The 24,195-nt window shown below is 42.3% G+C and overlaps 1 protein-coding gene across 3 annotated transcripts in view; it reads right to left on the minus strand.

The window, feature by feature from the left end:
* LOC115474819 (rho GTPase-activating protein 6-like) overlaps window positions 1-24,195 on the minus strand; it is a 337,817-nt gene that overhangs the window by 98,588 nt on the left and 215,034 nt on the right. For all 3 annotated transcript variants that reach the window (XM_030210489.1, XM_030210488.1, XM_030210490.1), the window contains exon 4: window positions 7,399-7,643. In XM_030210489.1, coding sequence (XP_030066349.1) covers window positions 7,399-7,643 — 245 coding nt within the window. The remainder of the gene's footprint in view (window positions 1-7,398; window positions 7,644-24,195) is intronic.

A 24,195-nucleotide genomic window follows, 5' to 3' on the forward strand; every position in this document is an offset into this window, starting at 1 on the left:
TGGGTGTGTCAGGGGCATTTCCAGAATGTAGGCACAATGTTATAGAATCCCTTGATTTGTGCACCTAACCGCCATCAGTTGGGTGCCAGCATTTACACCAGTCTTTGGCAGGCATAAGTACTCATGCCCAAAGTTAGGCATGACGTACGCACTAAGGGGCGCTTTTATTAAGCTACGGTAAAAGGTGCCCTGTGCTAGTGGAAGTGGCCATTTTTGCTGCAGCCAGGGCCCCTTTTACCACAGAGGGTAAAAAGGTCAAAACAAGGAACGGCCATCTGGTAAGTTTGCACTTGCTGCGTGGCCATTTTGGGGGGGAGCACTTACTGTCACCTATTGAGGTGGCGGTAAGGGCTCCCATGCTAACCCATCGGTAACTGGGCAGTCTTGCCAGGTAACCCCCTGTGGAAATATTTTTGCAATATTTCCGCTAGTACCGGAAATGATGCACGCTGGAGGTGGAACTACAGCCAACACCCATGTTGGACTGGTGGTATTCTGGGTTGCCGCATGGCAACCCTTTAGTAAAAGGGCCCCTAACCTAAAATTTTATAAAGGGTACTCTGTGCAGACTGTCCTTTACAGAATACCAGCTTAGCACAAATCATCCCAGCACCTAATCTGGGGCACCATTTATTAATAGCTCAAAGTGGCTATTTCAGCTTTTTTACTATCCAGAAACAGCCTCAATTGTTTAGGGTCAAATAAAACATTATCTATTCTTGAAGAATTTAGTTAAACACTTAGCAAGGAAAATGCGGGAAGAAAAGGCCACCCTGGGTCCTATCTTCCTGCCTCATTTGAAGAAAAACCTTTGGTTTATCCCAATTCTGTTTGCAGACATCAAGGAAACTCCAGACTCACTAACCCAAAAACATTACTTGATTTTGACGGAAATAGAATTGCAGATACTATTAGACCCCTGATGCAAGAATTTCTAGCTGTCGGGTCTGATCAATAAAGTACAGTTGAAACGCCCCCATTTTTGAAGGCTCTTTGTGCTTCTTTTGGCTATTTACTATCTGGTTAGTGCTAGGATGGTACAGGGAAGGAGTAGGGGCAGAACCAGGGGTTACCCAAGCACCACCAAGTTTTAGCAACAGTACCCAGATAACTATCCAGTTATTTTAGGATAGCCAAACCAGGTACCGCTGCAGAATCTCAGCTCGGGTAACAATCAGGGGGGGGGGGGGGGGGCTGCCAAATACATGGATATCCAGTGCTAGAATCCAGATAGGGGGTTGGCACTGAATATCCAGGTCTAATTTAGCTGCTGGCAGCCAGCATTTAAAGAAATGTTGACTGTCACTGGCTAAATATTGCTCCCATAGTTGCCTATGGTGCCTTCATTAAACAGGCTTAAAACTGGCACCTTTTTGGACTTCTCACATAGGCATCCAGTTATAAAATCAAGTCCTATATGCCAATACCTGTTATAATTCTGTGTTATTTATTATACAATAGAAACAATACAAATTATTAAAACACAAAATACCTGTTCCCAGAGTTGCAAAATGACTGTCATGTTGTAAGACCAATAATTTTCTCACTAAACCAGCGGGTTCTAACTTGGAACAAAAAGAGTTTCCAGATACTTTTCATCCCACACAGGCACAGCTTGAAAGTAAGTGATGTAGAACCAAAAAAGCTGCATGCTAATTAGGATCTGAATCAAACATAATTATGCCCAACAGAAAAGAACTAAAGGTTGATATTTAAAATGTGTTTTAAAAGGGAGCTATAAGGTGCCACCTTTTTATTAGACTAACAATACATATTTTGAAACGGAACAAAAGCTGATCAAAATGTATTAAGTTAGTCCAAAAAAGGTATCATCTTATATTTCTTTTTTTGTTTGTTTTGTTTTTGTTTAATAATCTTTATTCCTATACATTCAAGTGGACTAACACGAGAGCCACACTACTTTATCCAAAAACAAAAGAAAAAACATTGTGAATAATATTTTTAATATCAAATAGACACAGCAGAGGCTATATTGGGATTAATAAATGCAAGCAATTTTCAATTAAAGTATGGATTTTTGAAAAGCTGTAAAATATTAAGATCCAAAATGCTTTCTGCTTACATACTATAAGGGCCGTTTGATTAAACCTTCCTATATGCACAAGGTATCATAGCTAGTTTTCAAAGGGAACCATCATGCATTGCTTGCCGTTGATAATTAGGGGGGTCTTTCACAAAATCACACTAGCGTTTTTAGTGCAGGCTAAATTCTAGAGATGCCCATAGGAATATATGAGCGTCTCTAATATTTATGTACACTTACTTTAGCACACGCTAAAAATGCTAGCAAGCCTTTGTAAAAGGACCCCTCAAAGCAGTAAACTACATGCACTAAAAACTTTCAGTTACTTTGCAGTCACTAAGCATGTGGGCAGTGGACTGGTTTGGGGAGGGGGGCAAGGCAACAAAACAGCATACGCACTTTAGAAAATCCTGACTGTTCATGCTGTTCTACACCCCTGAGCTAAATGTACTGAATGAAAGCTATGAACCCTACATGTATCTTTTCAGCTACTCAATGACAAAGATCTTTAGACAGCTCAATTTTTCATGGAGAAAGTGGCACTTATCCATGTAAATGGCTTTGATTATCAGTCCCGTACTTTGTGAAGGTTTAGATTCATATGTGACATGGGTTGCCAATCTTTTTGGATATAGGAACTACATGTAGGAACTGCTGCCTTCTCCAAAAGTTTTGTAAAAACAGAAGATTTAAGACTGACCTGTAACTTCATGGGTCTCCCTTAGGCAAATTAGATTTTTTCAAGAATGGTCTAATTATTGAGAGTTTCCAAAGGTCTGAGAATAGTCCTTCCTCCAAACTGGTATTTCATATATCTAGAAAGATCATGAATAAAGGATCCCAGCATCACTCCTGATCTCACCTCACAGCCCCTTCCCAAGCATTGTCCTTCTTCTCCTTCTCCCTTTAAGGCCCCTTCCCATGTGCTTTTATTTCTTTACTCTTTCCTCCCTCTGCCCTCTTCCCCTTATTGACCCTCCTGCACTCTTCTCCCCTTTCCCCTAACCATATCCATAAGAACAAAACTATTGCCCTACTGATCAGAACAAAGGTCCATCTAGCACCGTATCCTGCTTCCAAAAGTGACCAATGCAGGTCACAAATATCTGGCAGAATCCCAAGAAGTGGCAAGATTCTCTGCTACTAACCCCTAGGGATAACCAATGACTTTCCATGGATCGACCTTAAAAACAGTTTATAGAATTTATCCAGGAATTTATCCAGATATTTTTTTTAAAATGTACAGGGGTTTATTAAATATTTTACAGCAGAATAACAGAACAGTCAGTAGCATCAACGTAACCCCTCTCCAAAAGACATACTGGGCTAGATATTTAGCTGGCGGCAGTCAGCGTTTTGCTGATAACTGCCGGCTTTATTCCCGGATATTCAATGCCAAGCCATGTCCATGCACCTGCATTGAATATCCCATAACTAGTGTGATATTCAGCACTTAACCAGCTAGGATGTATTGCATTAAGCCAGCACTGTGTTTGATGCGGTTAGCTCAGCCACATAAGTGCTTTATCCTCCTTACAACTCACCAAACAAAAATATTCAAATTGTGATCATCACCTCAGGAGCAGCACAAATGGGTTTTTGTTTGCTCCAGAACCTGCTATTAAATAAGGCCAGACACTTTATGAAATAACACAAAACCCTGCAAAAGGACACTCATAACCTATACAGAAAACGTAACACACAACAGCCCTAATCCACCTATGAAAAGACAGTACTATAAATATTACACTGGACCCTAGAGCATCAAAATATCTGCTAGTGGAAAACTGGAATAAGCTGAACTGTTACACATTCCTACATAGACAATACATTCCAGCAGAATCCTTCACCTCAGTTGCATATGCATAACATGGACAGACCCTCACGTGATACAAAATAGGGCCCACAAAAACTAAAATGGAGATCCCCTCAAGAAAGAAAGAGCCTGTAAGCAGTGCAAATACTGGTAAAAGAGAAACAGAAATGTATTTTTTCCTGCACTCTGCAAAATACAAAAACAGAAAAAAATGTACATTTCACAAAGCAGGCACTTCTTAGTCCTTAAAAAGCATTAAATAAAAATAATGTTTTCTTTTCTACGTGTGTTGTCTGTGCATTTTATTTTTCTAATTGGGCTGGTTCCAATCTTTTTTCCACTTTCCATTTGTCAGTCATCTCCTAAATTCTTTTCCAGGTTGGCTTTTCCATTTCTTCTCTCTTGTCTTCTTCCTTTTCTTCTCTACATATCTTTTATTTAAGGGTTTTTTTTCCTCATTCTCATCTACTTACTGGCTTTTGCCATCTCCCTCTCTTTCCCTCTCCACCACTCCCATTGTTCCTTCTGTCTCTCTCTTGCCCAGTCTCCTAAACCCACCCCCCATCTTTCACCTAATTCCATAGTCCCCCAGTCCCATCCTCTGTACTCACTTTCTTAGCCTCCTCTTCCCTCCACTGCATCTCATCAACCTATCAGTCGCAGTTCTATCCCTGTCTCTCCTTCCTTTGCGTCCAAGGCCATTCTTCTGTCTGTTACCCTATTCCCCATGCCCAATAGTCTCTCTTTCGCCATCTTTTAAATCCCATTTCCACTCTCACTCAACCCTCTTCAGAGTCCCATCCCCTTCTCCCATACCCCTTCCCCAGTACCCCATCCCTTTTCAATGCCTCTCATCCTCTCTCCAATCTTCCAGGTCGTGGACTTTATGTCTCAACCTTTCCTCACATCATCACCTTTTCTTGCCTCTCTTCTCATATCCCTCATTTCACATCTTCACTCATTCTTCCAACCCATCAATACACGACTCCACTCATATCTAAAACTGCCAAGTATTCACTATACCCTCAAATTCCCACTCCATCTCTCTGATCCATAATTCCCTGCTCTGTTCCTCTTCCTCTCCCCTTCACTCACACCTCCTAGCCCCATCTATCTTCCGCTCTGTTCCTCTCCCCTCTCCCCATCTCCCCCAGTCCCATCTATCTCCTGCTTCTTCCGCCCACACCCCTAACCTCATCTTCTACGATGTTCCCCTCCCCACACCCCCTAGCCCCATCTTCTGCTGTTCGCCTCCCCTCTGCCCATACCCTTTAGCCCCATTCATCTCCTGCTCCTTCCCTCCGCCCCACCCTTCCCTGTCCCATCCATCTTCTGCTCCTTTTCTCTGCCCCCCACTCCTCCCAGTCCCATCCATCTTCTGCTCCTTCCCTCCACAACAGTCCCATCAATCTTCTGCTTTCCGCTATCTACTATTTGACTTTTTTCTTTCTCCATGTTCACCGTCATTCCCTCTGTGTTCCTATCTGTCCTGTCCAGCACCTCCCCTCTGTGTCACTGGCCCTATTCCAATGTTCAGTATCTACCCCCAGTGTCCCCATCCCCCCATCTCACTTCTGCCCTGCACCCCACCCCAAGGCCAGCATCTCTCCCTTTTCTATCCCCTGCCCCCTCCCCATGGTACTGCATCTCTCCCTCTCCCCCTCCCCCTCCATGAATACATCTTTCCCAATCTGTCCCCCCCTGCATAGCCTCTTTCTCTCCCCCATCCCAGCATGTTTCTCACTCCCCCCCAGTTTTTCTCCCCCTCTCTTCCCTAGCACCTCATCCAAGCTCTTGATTCCTCTCCCTCTTCCCTATGATCTGGTATTTCTCTCCCTAACCCTTGTGATCTAGCGTCTTTTTTCTCGTCCCTCTTCCCCCATGAGGTCCAGTGTCACTGTTCCTCTCTCCTTCCATCGCCCCCTCCCCGATGAGTTCCAGTGTCACTGTCCCTCTCTTCTTCCACCCCCTCATGAAGTCCAGTGTCACTATCCTTCCACTGCCCCCAAGGTACAATATCACCCTCCCTTTTTCCTCCCCCCCCCCCCACCCCCGGTGCAGTCCAGTGTTACCCTCACTCTCTCCTCTCCTCCCCTGGTGCAGTCCAATGTTGTTGTTCTTCTCTTTTGCCCGTGTGGACTAGTGTTGTCCTCCCTCTCTCCCTCCCCCAGTGCAGTCCAATATCACTCTCCCTTTTTCCTTCCCTATGAGGTCCAGTGTCACCCTGTCTCACTCTTTACACTCCCCCCCCCGTGAAGTCCACTGTCACTCATCCTCCCTCCTCCACACCACTCCCCCACAAAGTCCAGTGTCAGTCTCCTTTCCTCCTCTTCCACCCCACAAGATCCAGTGTCATCTCCCTCCCTCATCATCCTCCTCCCCCTCACCCCATGAGGTCCGGAATCATGCTCCTCCCCCACCGCCCATATCCACGAGATCCAGGATTGCATTCCATCCCCCCTCCCCACCTCCATGAGGTTCAGGATCACACCCCCTCCCCTGTGAGATCCGAGATTGCTCTCTCTCCCTTCCCCCCCACAAGGTTCAGAATTGCACTTCTCCTCTCCCTTTCCCCCCCCCCCCCCCCCCACTCCCCCGCGAGGTCTGGGATCGCTCTCCTCCTTCATCTCACCCGGCACTGCAATCTTCAGGCTGTCCAGGCTGCCAGCAGTGTTAGCAATGTAAACACGCTGCTTCGGCCTGCCCGGAAGCCTTCTCGTTGCTGCAGCAACTTCTTGTTCCTGCATAGGCGAGATGCTGCAGAGAAAAGGCTTCTGGGGCAGGCTGAAGGCAGTGTGCTTACATCACTAATGCTGACAGCAGCCCTGAACAACCTCCTTTGCCCTGAACTGGACACCTTGAAGACTGTAGCACCATTGGTGGTGTAGGGGTAGGAGAGGGGAGGAGAAGAGAGGAGAGGATGGGATGGGATAGGAGGGGGAATGCGATACTGGAACCTACAGGGAAGGAGGTGGGAGATGCCGCACCACTCTGGGCAGGAGGTGGAAAGCCGTTTGGGGGGGGACATGCCCTCATCACCCCCCCCCCCCAAACTACGCACAGAATAGGCCACTGAAAAGTAACAGCTCAGAAAACTAAAATCCCTATAAACTAAGAGGCAAGTGGAAAACATATCTGGGTAAAGTTATCTAGATAACTCTATTTGCATATTTAGCAGAACTTATCCAGAAAGGTTTTCCACTGACTATAGCTGGATAACTTTATCCAGATAAATTTATGACTGGATAACTTATCTGGATAACTTTAGCTGGACAACTGTTGAATATCAGTTGTGTCCACCTCATATATAACAATAGAACAAGAATGTCTCCTGCTCTGCTTCATATTGCCTGGCTAAATTTTGTGGTATTACCCATTCAGCAGGGGGGAAAAAAGGAAGTTTTAAAGCTCACAGTGTAGGTAACTCACAAAGTTAGATGAGCAAATCTTTTGAGCGTTCACCCTTAAAATTCTAAATATGTGTAACTACTGCACATGCAATTAGTCTTGAGATGCAAATATAACATATGTATCTTACCCTTCTCTGTGCTCGAGACGTATTGTCTATGAATTTTGGGGACAGCGGTGCATCATGGATCTCCAGTGAGGACCTCAGCAATGAATGTCGGTTCTTCTGTTTCTGTTCTAGGAATTCAGTCACTGTTGCCTCCACTGCCAGACAGTCACGGCGACTCTCCTTCACTGCCTCCTGCTTCTGTTTATGTGCTCGATCATTGGCAATCACTTGAGACAAGGGTATGCCAAATGCCTTAGGAGGACACTCTGGAATATAGAGAGAGTTTGAGTCTTGATCTGCTGTGAGTTGAACACATAAGTAATTAGATACATTCTGCAGCTACTTATGACTTAGTAGGGGACTTTTGAGTTTGAGACAAATGTTCTGGTCTTTAATTCATAAAACATTAATGACTAGGACAATCCTAGAAGGAAGGTCAGAAAATAAAATATAGCTGGTAGAATAGCTTAGTCCATGTGTTGCAAATTCTACCCCCTCTGGTTTGTGTGGAATGGAACTGGTACAGCTCTGCACTGGAATGCTATCATAGTTGCAGATGAGAAGGCAGAGCTAATGCCTCGGACAAACTTTCAACCCTACACCTCCACTATGATAACTATCGGTCCCCTAGCTTCCCTACAGAAATGTTGCTAATTAAATTCAGTAATAATGATTGCCCCAGCACCATGCCTCCCAGAACAATCCTGTAAAAAGACATAATTGGATACCATCTGGCCAACATTCAAAGTGATTTAAGTGGGCAGAAAAGTACTTGCACCAAAATGATCTCTGTCGAAGGCAACATTGCTGCTGGAAAATTAACTTCTCAGACAAGCCAAACAGGAATGGGAAGTGATTCCTGAGCCTATTGCAAGATGGTGTAATGTCCAGACACATCAATATAAGTTTGAGTTTGATTGTGTCTCCTGAGGCAGGCGGCTGCGTCCGCCGAAACACAGCCTATGTCAGGTCTACAATACATCCTGACGCTTTTATTAAAGAACTTTTAAGACTCATCTCCCTGTTTGATCGTCATTTGTGTCATCCTCTACTTTCCTTTGGTTCCTGTTGGATTTGCATAGAGACCTCTTCTTGTTTCTTTTTTTACCCTATTCATTATGGATACCATGAAAAATAAACTATTTAGATGTGCCTCCAGTTAAGAATCACTGTTCTACAAGAGCTCCAACTACTAATTATAATGGTGTCACTTACTCGTTACATCAATGCACCCACTGACACTGAATGAGTAAGGTCAGAGGATCGTGTTTTATCAGCAGGGGGGGATCTTTTCCATGGAATGTGTTTCTATAAAACTCATGAGCCTACTTTTGGGTCTTGTTCTTCCTTCCTTCCTGGAGGAGTAGCTTAGTTGTTAGTGCAGCAAACTTTGATCCTGGGGAACTGGGCTCAATTCCCACTGCAGCTCCTTGTGACTGTGGGCAAGTCACTTAACCCTCCATTGCCCCAGGTACAAAATAAGTACCTGTATATATGTAAACTGCTTTGAATGTAGTTGCAAAATACCACAGAAAGGCGGTATATCAAGTCCCATTTCCCTTCCCTTCTCTCTTGTCCAAGGAAGGTGGCTGGGACTAAAGGGAAGAGTTCTCAGAGTCAATGAGGATCTTGAAGTAGAGGAAAAAAGAAGAATAGTAAGGGTGAAAGGGGAGCTAATCCCACACAATCCTTCATGTGACTGAAGATTTGCCTTAATTGTGTTATAAAGTGATGTGCCTGTTTGGAGTCAGGAGGACATCCAGATAGGTAGAAATTCTACAGAATTACTGTCTAAAGAAAATAAAAAAAAGCTTAACTTCAGTTTGTTCAGGATAGTAACTTAAATAATTCACTAAACAGCATGATTGTATCAAGTTCTGTAAATACTAACTACCGTGTGAAAAAGCCAGGATGGATCCTTTGCTAGGGAATAGGTGGTTGTGAGGGATTCTATAGGAAACTACCGCTCCCCATTAATAGCACTCTCTCATAGTTAAGGAACCACCTTAAAAGGCAGGACCTAGAACAGGGAAGGTACAGTGGCCATGCAGAAATAAAAACCCACAACTCAGACCAGGCAAGGAGGCCTCAAGAGGAAAGAAGTTGTCCTACAGGGTATGTCTTTACAGCTTATGTGTAAGGTAAGGGAGGCCAAACTTTAACTTGTATATTGTGAGGAAGCTGTTCTTGAGGCCTGGTTGGAGCCAGACCGGCAGTTGTGCAACTCTGTAATAAGGCTGCATAAACTGTGATTTGGGGCCTGTGAGCAGCAGGCCCACATAAAGGGGTCTGCCATGCTAAAAAGTGGCCAGCACTGTGTTTAGCACGTGGGTTTTCTGTGCAATGCAGCCACTTTTGGCATGGTGGTAAAATGGCTGTAGGACACTTTTAGCGCGGCGGTAAAATGGCTGTATTTCTATATTTTTCATTAATGGCCATGTGCTAATTTCCCACTTAGTATGTGGCCATTACCACAGGAGCCCTTGCTGCCACCTATTTAGTAGGTGCTTTGGCTCCCATGCTAACCCCACACTAATCAGGCAGCGTGCAGCAATGTACTCATGCTACCCAATTAGAGCAGGGCACGCCTACTCTCTACTCATAAGCACACCTCCCGTTCCAAAAAAATAAGAACTATTTTTTAGCACGAGAGTAGTGCACGCTGCTTGGCACATTTCTATAGGATGCCTCAGCATCTGAGACTGCATCTGAGTTTCCAGAGACTTTATTCCTTATTCTGTGTTCCTGCAAAGAATTTTTGGTTTCCTTTTTACCTTTGACTGTAATTCTGAAGACCCACGCTCAAACCTCACACACACTATCACAGTGGTAAAGAAACTGCTAGTGTCTCCAGACTGCTGTGACTGCTTTGCTCACATTATTGAGTTTTGATTTTCTGCATGGATTGTACTGGATGAAAATGAGCTATCTGCCAAATAACTCACCTGTGTCAAGCAACTCAGTAAATGGTTTCATTTTGGAATGATCTCATTTGGACTGACTGACAGTGTTTTTTCAGTTCTACTAGGAAATGTTAGAGGATACCCCACAAGCCTACAAGCCTTGAAAAACCGTCTCCCCCACTTCCTTCCCCACCACGAAAGGACTTGAGAGCACGGTTTTTCAACGGCCAAAGAGCCTCTGCATGCCATCAAAAGAGGGAGTATGAGCCACAGGACAGTATCATTGTTCCAGCCAATATTCAGCCTGTGGTGGTCAGTGAGTTTTTTAAAATGCTGGCCATGACAGGCTGATATAGAGCCAAATATTTCCAAGTGTTGGAGCATATCTGGAATGGAGAACAAAGCTGAGAATATTATAATGCCTTTGTATCACTCCATGGAATGACCATACCTTGAATTGTGCATAATTCTGGTCACAGCATCTCAAAAAAGATATAGCAGAATTAGAAAAGGTACAGTAAAAGGTGATGAAAATGATAAAGGGAATGAGATGACTTCCCTGTGAGAAAGAGAAGAGACAGTTGAGGGGAGCTTTGACAGAGGTCTATAAAATCCTGAGTGAATGGAATGGGTAGATTTGAATCACTTGTTTACTCTCTCTAAAAAATACTAAAAATAGAGGGCATGCAAATGAAGCTACTAAGTAGTAAATTTAGAACAACTTGGAGAAAATTGTGTACATAAGCTCTGGAATTCATTTCCAGAAAATGTGAATAAAGCAGTTAGATTAGCAGGGTTTAAAAAAGATTTGCACAAGTTCATTAAATAAAATCCATAAGCCATTATTAAGATGGACTTGGGAAAATCTACTGCTTATTCCTAGGATAAGAAGCATAAAATCTGTCTTACTCATTTGGGATCTTGCCAGGTACTTGGACCTGGATTGGTCATTCTTGGAAACAGGATACTGGGCTCGATGAACCTTCGGTCTCTTCCTGTATGGCAATACTTATGTTGTTATCCTGATGTTGGGTAACTGCCCCATTGCTGAAGAAGGACTTAAACATCATGCTTTCTGATTTAAAGCATGCCTTGCAAAAGGACAAGGCAGAGAGAGCAATGGAGCTTAAATAACCTTTTAGCGACTTACGCATGGGCCTTGGTGATCTTGGCCACAGGGTCGAGGTTGTGGAGCACATAATAGAGGAAACCACAGAAACATTGAGAGATACAGTTGTGCAGCTGGACACTGAGGATGTGGAGGAGGAGGAAAACTGCTCCCAAACTGTACGGGAGATATGTGCATAGGTCTTTAAATTGGATGCATCTGTGGTGGTTCAGGACCCAGAGATCAAAATTGAAAGGGTTCATTGTGTGCTGGGCCCACCATGTACCAACAAGCTATGCAACATTATTGCCTGTCTTCATGCTTATTCAATTAAGGAGAAAGTTCTATGCAAGGCATGCTGCATTACAAATTTGAGGAACCAGGAGGAAAAAATAGAACTTTACTAAGATCTGTCCTCTACTACATTACAGAAGCACTGCAATTTTAAAGAAGCGACCAGTTTATTGCAGTGAGAACGCATTTGCTATAAGTGGCTTTTTCCATTTAATCTTACATTTGTGATTAGTGGAAAGACCTATCGAATTAAAACAGTAGTGGAGACTTGCACCATTTTCCAGAAGGTGGGATTGTGGAAAGAGCTAGAACCGACATGTTCCAGCTCCAATTCACTATACAACTATACCCCGTTTGCATTGCATTCCAGAGTGGAGCAAGTACCAGACCAGGCAGTCAGTTGAACATTCTTGCGAGTCTTCCTCTACATGAAGATATGAAGATACAATTCCACACGCTTTGTGGACACTTTTGTGAGAATATTTTGCTTTTGTCTATGATTGATGCACCATAGCATAGTTTCTTGTTCCATTCTGTGGGGGTCTAGCAATTGTTTAACTATGTTTGATTTTCTCTTTGGAGGATCATAGTTTTGCACTCTTCTTATTGTTCGGGGCCTGTATGCCTAGTTTATTACCAATAGATGTGTTTTGAAGGGGGTGGGGGGTTTGGGGTGGGAATATTTTCAACGAGTTTGCATATGGTACAAATGTATCTAGCCTTCACCTGAGATTATGTCAGTGTTTTCCAAGTCCCGACACTGATTTCCCCTGGCTCTTACAGATCCCTGTTATAAACGCCGGGGGCCAGTGGGATTGCAGACATTGCTCCACCTTGTGGAGGAAGATGAGTCTGTACTGTTGGATTATTCCACAGTGAAATGTACTTATGGTCTCCTGACTTGTGATTGGTATCCCTACATGCAAATCCAACATTATTTATCTTTTTTGCAACTAATTATAGGGTGGACTTTCATGAATCCTCTTCCAGTATTGGCCTCTTCCAGCAGTCCAGAAAGGCCTGGTTGGCTGATACCATGAAGGAGTTAAAAAGGTTGTAGGCACAGAACCTCTCCAGGCAGTGGTGGATAAATGGACATGGGATTTTGGGACCTACTCAATTGACACATTAAAAGAGAGCTTAAGAAAAGGTTATCTTATGGTGGAACATACTAAGTTTCAGGAACTACATTATAGATGCTTTTTGCATATTTATATTCACCTTGTACAAGCCAAGGAAATGGGGTTTTCAACAGGCTGTAGATGTCTCAAGTGTGGGATATTGGAAGCCACATATAAACACTGTTTTTTGGCACTGCCCTGTGATTTTACAGTTTTGGCAAGGTTTGTGGTTTTACATGAGTCAAATGCACAAATATAATTGGGATGCAGCTTCGCAGCCTAGTTTACTGGCTATTCTTATATTCTGCTACTTTCCAAATGGATTCTAAGTGGATCACACAATATAAGACCTTCATAATAGGAAAATTATAATAATCCAACATTTGGGCCTCTGTTTGTGCGGTACTGCCAACAGCCCATTCACTAGTCACTTTGAATGGGCTGTGCCAGTAATGTCCCTCGGCTTTGTAAACAGTGAGGTTAGTATAAACAAAAGGAAAAAAATTACATACCTATTTTACAAATAGTTCTACTGAACTTTTCTTTAAAAAAAATAGGTCTTAAGAGCTTTTCGAAAAGTAAAATATATCTTAATCTGTTGAATGCTTAATAGCAGTGGATTCCATACCTTCACCCCCTGATATAAATATGACAACTCCAACAAAGATTTGAACCACACATTATTTACAGGTGGATAATTCAGCTTCTAACACTGTACTTTACATGATGAGCAGAAAGCAAATGGAAAATCCAAATAGTGGACTAGACGTTTGAAATTATCGCCATATAAAGACTTAAAAATCAAATAGGCCAATTTAAACCTAATCCTTGTATCAATAGGACTCCAATGCAGCTTTTGCAGATGTGGTGTAGCTCTCTAGAACCTACCCACCCCAAATATTAATCTTGCTGCCGTATTCTGCAAAACCTGCAACCTATTAATCAGCTTATTCAAGATCCATCCATATAAAGAATTACAGTAATCTAAGTAGGGAATCTGAATAGCCTGTGCTATGCTTCTAAAACTGAAAGGAAATAGCACTAAGCATATTGCTCTTATTTGTCTTAATCTAAAAAAAAAATTAACCAGAGTATGTATTTGCAATTCACATGATAACTTTGAATCCCAAATAACCCCTAATACTTTGGAATGATCTTCAATTAATAGCTCTTTTCCTGACTCTAAGTCCAGATTTTCCTAGGTAACAAATCATATGCTCCAAACCAGACTACTTTCGTTTTTAACCTATTTAATTTAAAAAAATTATCCTTTGCCCAACAGTCTTAACTATTATATCCTTTATCAAGGCCATAATATCTTCAAATGTATCCATTGCGGTACACAACAAGAAAATATCATCGGCATATGAGAAGTCTAATACTCTGTTGATAAAGCATCCCCCATCTTACTTAAATATAGATTAAACAAATTTGGTGAGAGAATGAGGAACCCTGAGGGACTCCACAAGCTGCTTAGCACTCTAATGATGTAATTGTTCCCTTCTTTACTCTAAGACCTATGTTTACTAAGTGGCGCTCTGCCCCTGAACTGCCCTGGCAGTAATCGGATGCTGCTGCTGTGGTCTGCTGAGATATTCAGAGGCACTATCTGGGTATTTGCTGCTGAATATCCAGGTTGGGCCTGTTCAGGAGTTATCCAGGCGGGTGTCTCTCCTACCCAGATAATTCTCATTGAAACTTAATGAGTCAAAATATAACTGCAGCAGCGCCAATCTTAAACTACATAGAACAGATTATCATCCAACAGAATTAGGAAAGAATTTTTCTGTTTTCCTAAAAAATAAGATTGGTGGAAGATATTATAAGCAATTTTTTAAAACTTTCGTCTGCACCAGCACTCAAAAACTTAAGCTGCATGTCTACATCTCTCATTTTACAGTGTGTTTGTCTTTAACGCTGAAATGTTATTATTTCTAATCCCTGTGCCCTACATTATGCCTGCTCTTTCTCCCTGTACAATGTGAGCTTGTTCCATTTTCACTAAGGTACAGGATGGTAAGCTGCATTACAACACTAAATTATTGATTCTCACAGAGACATAGACAAGCAGTTCATCCTTACAGAGATCTAAGCATGCATCAGCAGAACAGGCCCTTGCTTGTTTCTCTTCATAAAACAGATTTATTGGTTCTACAAGTATCTGTCTTTCTATTCTTTCTGGTTTTCTTACTTTTAGAACTGAAGACTAATGCGCTTGGCTGAATGACATGACATCAAGATGCATAACAGACTGCGTTGGAGGGCCATGTAAAAATTTATATAAGCATGGCCTAGCTAGCTTCCCACTGCTGCTGAAGACAAATCTGTATCAGAAACAGTAAACTAGTCAATTTTTTTTTACATTTTAATTACCCACTCTCTGCTTTCAGTAACCATAAATCAAGCAAAGCAGCAGCTTCATGTTATGCTTTATATCTACACTTTCTCTTGCCTCAATTTATCAGAGTAACTGCTGGCTAGGAATAAAAAGCTACACAGGAGCCTGAGGCCTAGGATGAAATCATTTTGAGTAATAATCTGTAAAGGTTACCAGCAATGTTCCCTCTAAGCGGAGCACATGAGCAATTGCTCATACATTTTAGGAGCGTCACTCACAGATTTTACATGGTTGCTCACAAATGGGGTTTTTTGTGCTAATGCATTGCTAATACTGGCGCTCAAAAATTGTTAGTTTTTAAAACTTGTTGCTCACACACAAAAAAAATTTGCAAACACCAAGCTACTCCTTAGAGGAAACATTGGTCCCCAGCCACCTAATAAAGACATCAGAAAGATATCAAATGGTTTTGTGAAGCATCAAATATCAGTGATGTGCACAGTCATTATAGACCTCCAATGCATCTGCCATTATCTATCCCTACCCTCTGCTCTCGATGGGGCCCTTATACTAAGCCACACTAGGTCTACCACACAGGTAGCATGTGCCAAATCAACCCTTCCACCGGGGTAGCACGGGCACCCAGCGGTAGTTCTGAAGTTGGTGCGCACGATTTCCCGTGGTAGACTTTTGCTCTAGAATCAATTTGGACCTCAATCTCCGATTTAGGGAAGGGATTATCAGGTCAGATTTTTGCCATGAATCAGCTATTAACAGGTACTGTTATTGATGTTAAGAATTTATAGTCTCAAGCTGAACAATTTAAAATATCCATGGAAGATCATCAGGTCCAGATAAAAAGTGTTCAATAGGTTAATGCTGCATTAATGACTGAGAATAATGTACTCCGTCAAAAAATTGAGAACTTGGAGAACTCAGGTGTACTAATGTTTGAGTGATTAATTTTCCAAAGGCAAATATTTATAGTGTAACCCCCGTCTCTCCTGAGAATTAAACTTTCCAATCAAGAACTCAGAGTGCCTCTGAGATGTAGTCTGGCCAGACACTCTGACATTCCTCAGGAGCAAGATGAGGAATACAAAAAAAAAATATTAATTCAGATGGAATGAATTTTTCAGAAAAAACAAATTTATTGTATTAAATTTTTAACTTCAGTGAACACAAGTTTTGCAACTCCTACTGCAATCACTCGGTTGCTATTCACATCAACTTAGTAACATTCAGCATATAGTTACAACTTAACATCATGGACTTTTACAAATTTGGATAACCTTTACCTTTATCATCTAATTCTATGTTTAATTCTATGTTTCTTTCCCCAGCTTCTCTCCCAGACACCACCTCCAGCAATTAAACAGTATCAGATAAGTATCTATTTAACTTCTGATTCTAATCACATATAACAACTCTAAACTGCATATGTCAAATATTAAGAACTGATCCTTTGTTTTTTTTTCTCTTCTCTCCTGCAGGTTCTCCAAACTACACAAGGTAAGTATAAAAGTTTATTATTTTACTCTCTTGACTTTACTGTTTTTTTGATGATTTCAGTCCAGCGGATCACAGATGCGAAAGGATATTTCAATTCCCGCCTTCTTCTTTCTTTTCCTCTTTTACACGTTGGGTACCATATGACTCACTGCAGTGATAATCTCTGGCCAGAGTGCAGGTTTCAGGAGCTGAAGCACCTACTAACCCAAGCTTCTAAAAATCAACAATTAAAAACCCTAAACTTAACTAAACCACTTAGCACGTTTTCTGTAGGCACACTTAAATGTTTTCCCTAACTAGCTATCCCAATTAAAAAAACAGATAATTATTTTTTCCCTATTCTATTCCCTCCCACAGTTATCCCATCAGAAATCAATTCAATAACCCCTATCCTCTTCCAGTATTAACATATTCCGTCACCAGAATTAATAAGATACTCAGTTCTTACAATCAACAGGGCTCACTGCATACTCAGCCCAACTAGGTGATCCTTAATCAAACACTTAAAAGAAGTGTTTTTTTTTATTCCCTCTTATCTGCCAGGACTCTAAATAACAGCTTTTACAGCAGTTTCAGATTTATTCTAAATCCAGATTTTCCCATGGCAGAATTAGTCAGGAGCTGTGCTACTTACTGCCCAGCCTGGTCACACACAGCTCTCAGTTTCATCAGTCACCACACTTTCATCATATTACAAATGTGACAGACTGCTGAAACACTGTAGTTACCAGCAATCACCTCTTTCCTAAATCAGTCACCTTACACACAGAACATATTTTCTTTAAAAATAAACTTTCTGTAACACACAGCTGTACTCAGTTAACACACATCCTACCAGCTTCAACCTTACCTCCCAACTGCCCAACAAGCCGTTTCCCAGACAACCAATTGCTCAGCTGAGTGATGTCTGAGAGTGATGTCACTGAACAGAACCCTTATTCAGCCCAGTTGAGATTATTTAACCCCTTGGGTTACAATAGCAAGAGATAGAACACTTCAGGCACAGGCAGCTTCTTGTGACTCTGGGCAAGTCATTTAACCCTCCATTGCCCCATGTAAGCTGCATTGAGCCTGCCATGAGTGGGAAAGCGCAGGGTACAAATGTAACAAAAAAAAACAACATAAGAGTAGCGATACTGGGTCAGAACAATGGTCCATCTAACCCAGTACCCTGTTTTCCAAACAATGGCCAAAAGCCAGGTCACAAGTACCTGGCAGAAACCCAAATCATGGCAACACTCCATACTACAAATCCCAGTGCAAGCAGTTGCTTCCCATGTCTATCTTAATAGCAGACTATGAACTTTTCCTCCAGGAATTTGTCCAAACCTTTTCCAAACCCAGATACACTAACCACTGTTACCAAATCCTCTGGCAAAGAGTTCCAGAGCATAACCATTCATTGAGTGAAAAAATATTTCTTCCTATTTGTTTTAAAAGTATTTCCATGTAACTTCCTCTAGTGTCCCCTAGTCTTTGTACTTTTGGAATGAGTAAAAAATCAATTTACTTCTACTCGTTCTACACCACTCAGGATTTTGTAGACCTTGATCATACCTCCCCTCATCCGTCTCTTTTCCAATTTAGCCTTTCTGATATTCTTGAGACCTCAGGATTAGAGTATTTTGAAGGCTTTACTTTATTATTTTCCTTTCTAATGCTTATTTTTCCAAAATATTTCCTTATTGGATTTTCAATAATTCTGTACAAGTGATTATCCTTGGATTATTTTGTAAAATTGCATTACAAATAAAATTTAAAAAAGTTAAAAAAATGTCCTTCTGCTGGTTACACCTCTCTCTATACAGCCTAGCATACTTCTGGCTATACCTACCACCTTGTCACACTGCTTCGTTGCCTTTAGATCCTCAGACACTATCATCCCAAGGTCCCTCTCCCTGTCTCTGCATATCAGCCTCTCACTGCCTAACACATATGGCTTCCTTGGATTTCTACTCCCTAAGTGCATTACGCTGTACTTCTTTGCACTGAATTTTAATTGCCAAACATTAGACCACTCTAACTTTTGTAGATCCTTTTATGTTTTCCATTCCCTCTGGAGTGTCCACTCTATTACAAATCATGGTATCATCTGCAAAAAGGCAAACCTTATCTTCTAACCCTTTGGCAATGTCGATCGCAAATATGTTTAATCATTTTTATTGTCAACAAATGCTTCATAATACATCACAAGCGTGAAATAAAACTTGCAAACCAGATCAGCCATGTTGAATTTTACATTATACAAATAGTGTCACCCCCACAAATGTCGATCGCAAATATATTGAACAGAACTGGCCACAGCACCAATCCTTGAGGCACTCCCCTACTCACCTTTCCTCCGAGTGAATTCCATTAACCATCACGCTTTGGCTGGCATCTATCTGTCAGCCATTTCCTAATCCAGTTCACCACATTGGGTCCTAACTTCAGCCTGTCAAGTTTATTCAAGAGCCTCCTATGAGGAACCGTGTCAAAAGCTTTGCTGAAATCTAAGTAGATTACATCTAGTGCTCGTCCGCAATCCAGTCAAAGAATTCAATTAGATTCGTTTGGCATGATTTACCTTTGATAAAACCATGTTGTCTTGGATCTTGTAACCTATTGGATTCCAGGAAATTCACTACCCTTTAGCATCGCTTCCATTACTTTTTCAATAACTAAAGTGCGGCTTACTGGCCTGTAGTTTCCAGCGTCTTCTCTGTCACTACTTTTGTGAAGAGGGACCACATACGCTCTTCTCCAATCCTACGGAAGCTCTCCCATCTCCAAGGATTTATTAAACAAATCTTTAAGAGGACCCGCCAGAACCTCTCTGAACTCCCTCAATATCCTGGGATGGATCCCTTCTGGTCCCATGGCTTTGTCCACTTTCAAATTTCAAGTTGTTCATAAACAGTTTCTTCTGTGAACAGTGCTATATCCACTCCATTCTCATATGTACCTTTGCTAGTCAATTGTGGTCCTTTTCCAAGATTTTCTGTATTTGTTTATCACATTTACATTTTCCTCAGCATTCTCCACATTCTCCACAAAGCGGTTCACTGCATCCTTCAGTCTCACAATTCCATTTTTAGTTTTCCTCCATTCACTAATATATCTGAAAGATTTCTTGTCTCCCCTCCTTACATTTCTAGCCATTGGTGAAACACACTGTCAGTATTAAGTCTCCGAAGTAAAAAAAAAAAAATGTCATAAATGTAATGTTTATAAAATACCTCCTCAGCACAAAAAGGATGATCTTTCAGAAATACTTGTTCAAAATGGGTCTCAAATATCTTATCTAGATGGCTTTAGGCCTGCTATATGTATAGCCAAGATATCTGGATAAAGATAGCCTGATAACAGTTGAATATCACCACCATCTAGGAAACTTCAAATTCTTCCTTTAGACCACCCATAGCCTTTTTGTATTAAAGAAAGATAAGTTTTGTGCGGACATCGATTGCCCTCCAAAAATAATCCATTGGTTGCCTCCAAAATTTGAAATCAAGGGTCTTATCCAGGTAACTCATGAGGTTACAGGGTTAAATATTAGGAGGAATAGAAATGTCCAATAAATAAATAAATGTCTTTGAATATCACCCTCCTTATTTCTCCAGCCATATAAAAGCTATAAGCTGAAATTACTTTTCCCAGTTACACTTATGGATCAAGATCAACTTACACTCCTTAGTGTGCTAAAGAGTAATATGCTCCCCAACCTTAAAAATGATAGAAATAAATACATAGTAACATACGTAGAGGGGCATAATCGAAAGGGAAGCCCAAGTTTTCCTGAGAACGTCCCCGCGAAGGAGCGGGGAAACCCGTATTATCGAAACAAGATGGGCGTTCAACTTTCGTTTCGATAATACGGTCAGGGACACCCAAATCTTGACATTTAGGTTGTCCCTAGAGATGGTCACCCTTAGACTTGGACAATTCTGATTTTTGGCGATAATGGAAACTATGGACGCCCATCTCAGAAATGACCAAATGCAAGCCCTTTGATCGTGGGAGGAGCCAGCATTCGTAGAGCACTGGTCCACCTGACATGCCAGGACACCAACTGGGCACCCTAGGGGGCACTGCAGTGGACTTCATAAATTGCTCCCAGGTACATAGCTCCCTTACCTTGTGTGCTGAGCCCCCCCCAAAACCCACTACCCACCACTGTACACCACTACCATAGCCCTTACAGGTGAAGGGGGGCACCTAGATGTGGGTATAGTGGGTTTCTGGTGGGTTTTGAAGGGCTCACATTTACCACCACAAGTGTAACAGGTAGGGGGGGTGGGCCTGGGTCCGCCTGTCTGAAGTGCACTGCACCCACTAAAACTGCTCCAGGGACCTGCATACTGCTGTCATGGAGCTGGGTATGATATTTGAGACTGGCATAGAGGCTTGCAAAAAATATTAAAAAAAAATTTTTGGAGGGTGGTAGGGGGTTAGTGACCACTGGGGGAGTAAGGGGAGGTCATCCCCGATTCCTTCCGGTGATCATCTGGTCAGTTTGGGCACCTTTTCATGGCTTGGTCATAAAAAAAAAAAAAGCACCAAGTGAAATCGTCCAAGTGCTCATCAGGGACGCCCTTTTTTTTTCGATTATGGGTCAAGGACACCCATGTGTTAGGCACGCCGAAGACCCGCCTTCACTAAGCTTCCGACACGCCCCTGGGAACTTTGGTCATCCCCACGACAGAAAGCAGTTGGGGACGCCCAAAATCGGCTTTCGATTATGCCAATTTGGGCGACCCTGGGAGAAGGATGCCCATCTCCTGATTTGTGCGAAAGATGGGCGTCCTTCTTGCCCCATCTCCCACCACCGGTGCTGCCACCCAATCTCCGCTAAGCTTCTGAGGATCCATTCATTCTGAACAGAATTCCTTTAAGTTTATCCCATGCATTTTTTAATTCTGTTACCGTTTTCTTGGGGTCATCTTCGACTCCTCCCTCTCCTTCTCTGCACATATTCAGCAGACTGCTAAAACCTGTCGTTTCTTTCTCTATAATATCACCAAAATTCGCCCTTTCCTTTCTGAGCACACTACCAGAACCCTCATCCACACTCTTTGTCACCTCTCGCTTAGACTATTGCAACTTGCTTTTCACAGGCCTCCCACTTAGCCATCTCTCTCCTCTTCAATCTGTTCAAAATTCTGCTGCACGTCTAATATTCCGCCAGTGTCATTATACTCATATTAGTCCTCTCCTCAAGTCACTTCACTGGCTTCCTATCCGTTTCCGCATACAGTTCAAACTCCTCTTATTGACCTATAAGTGCATTCACTCTGCAGCTCCTCAGTACCTCTCCACTCTCATCTCTCCCTACATTCCTCCCCGGGAACTCCGTTCACTGGGTAAATCTCTCTTATCTGCACCCTTCTCCTCCACTGCTAACTCCACACTCCATTCCTTTTATCTTGCTGCACCATATGCCTGGAATAGACTTCCTGAGCCGGTACATCAAGCTCCATCTCTGGCCATCTTCAAATCTAAGCTAAAAGCCCACCTTTTTGATGCTGCTTTTAACTCCTAACCCTTGTTCACTTGTTCAGAACCCTTATTTTATCATCCTCACTTTAATATTCCCTTATCTCTTGTTTGTCCTATTTGTCTGTCCTAATTAGATTGTAAGCTCTGTCGAGTAGGGACTGTCTCTTCATGTTCAAATGTACAGCGCAATGTACGTCTATTAGCGCTTTACATTTTTGAATTCTGTTACCGTTTTCATCTCCACCACCTCCCGTGGGAGGGCATTCCAAGTATCCACCACTCTCCCCATGAAAAAATACTTCCTTACGTTTTTCTTGAGTCTACCCCCCTTCAACCTTATTTCATGTCCCCTAGTTATACCGCCTTCCCATCTCCGGAAAAGGTTTGTTTGTGGATTAATACCTTTCAAATATTTGAACGTCTGTATCATATCACCCCTGTTTCTCCTTTCCTCCAGGGTATACATGTTCAGGTCAGCAAGTCTCTTCTCATATGTCTTGTAACGCAAATCCTATACCATTTTTGTAGCTTTTCTTTACACCGCTTCAATTCTTTTTACATCCTTAGCAAGATACAGCCTCCAAAACTGAACACAGTACTCCAGGTGGGGCCTCACCAACAACTTGTACAGGGACATCAACACCTCCTTTCTTCTGCTGGTCACACCTCTCTCTCTACAACCTAGCAACCTTCTGGCTACAGCCACCGCCTTGTCACACTGTTTCGTCACCTTCAGATCCTCAGATACTATCACCCCAAGATCCCTCTCCCCTTCTATACATATCAGACTCTCACCGCCTAACACATATGTCTCCCGTGGATTTCTACTCCCTCAGTGCATCATTTTGCATTTCACTTTAATTGCCAAACCTTAGACCATTCTTCTAGCTTCTGCAGATCCTTTTCCGTGTTTTCCACTCCCTCCGGGGTGTCCACTTTGTTACAAATCTTGGTATCATCCGCAAAAAGGCAAACTTTACCTTCTAAGCCTTCGGCAATGTCACTCACAAATATATTGAACAGAATCGGCCCCAGCACTGATCCCTGAGGCACTCCACAACTCACCTTTCCCTCATCCGAGTGAATTCCATTAACCACCACCCTCTGGCGTCTGTCCGTCAACCAGTTCCTAATCCAGTTCACCACGATGGGTCCTATCTTCAGCCTGTCAAGTTTATTTAAGAGCCTCCCGTGGGGAACCGTGCCAAAAGCTTTGCTGAAATCTAAGTAGATTATGTCTATAGCACATCCTTGATTCAATTCTCCAGTCACCCAGTCAAAGAATTCAATGAGATTCGTTTGGCACGATTTATCTTTGGTAAAACCATGTTGTCTTGGATCTTGTAACTTACTGGCTTCCAGGAAATTCACTATCCTCTCCTTCAGCATCGCTTCCATTACTTTTCCAATAACCGAAGTGAGGCTTACCGGCCTGTAGTTTCCAGCTTCTTCCCTATCACCACTTTTGTGAAGAGGGACCACATCCACTCTTCTCCAATCCCACGGAACCTCTCCCGTCTCCAAGGATATATTAAACAAATCTTTAAGAGGATCCGCCAGAACCTCTCTGAGCTCCCTCAATATCCTGAGGTGGATCCCATCCGGTCCCATGGCTTTGTCTACCTTTAGATTTTCAACTTGTTCATACACACTCTCTTCTGTGAATGGTGCTATATCCACTCCATTCTCATATGTACTTTTGCAGGTCATAAGTACATAAGCACTGCCACGCTGGGAAAAGACCAAAGGTCCATCAAGCCCAGCACTCTGTCTCCGACAGCGGCCAATCCAGGCCCCAAGAACCTGGCAAAAACCCAAAATTTAATAACGATCAATGGACTTTTCCTTCAGGAATCTGTCCAGACCCCCTTTAAACTCAGCAAGGCCAGCTGCCATCACTACCTTCTCCGGCAATGAGTTCCAGAGTCTAACCACACGCTGAGTAAAGAAAAACTTTCTCCAATTTGTTTTAAACCTATCACATTCTAATTTCATCTTGTGTCCCCTAGTTCTATTATTGTTAGAAAGCGTAAACAAATGCTTCACATCTGTCCGCTCTACCCC

This window comes from Microcaecilia unicolor, chromosome 7 (genome assembly GCF_901765095.1).
Source record: "Microcaecilia unicolor chromosome 7, aMicUni1.1, whole genome shotgun sequence".
Taxonomy (NCBI): Eukaryota; Metazoa; Chordata; class Amphibia; order Gymnophiona; family Siphonopidae; genus Microcaecilia; species Microcaecilia unicolor.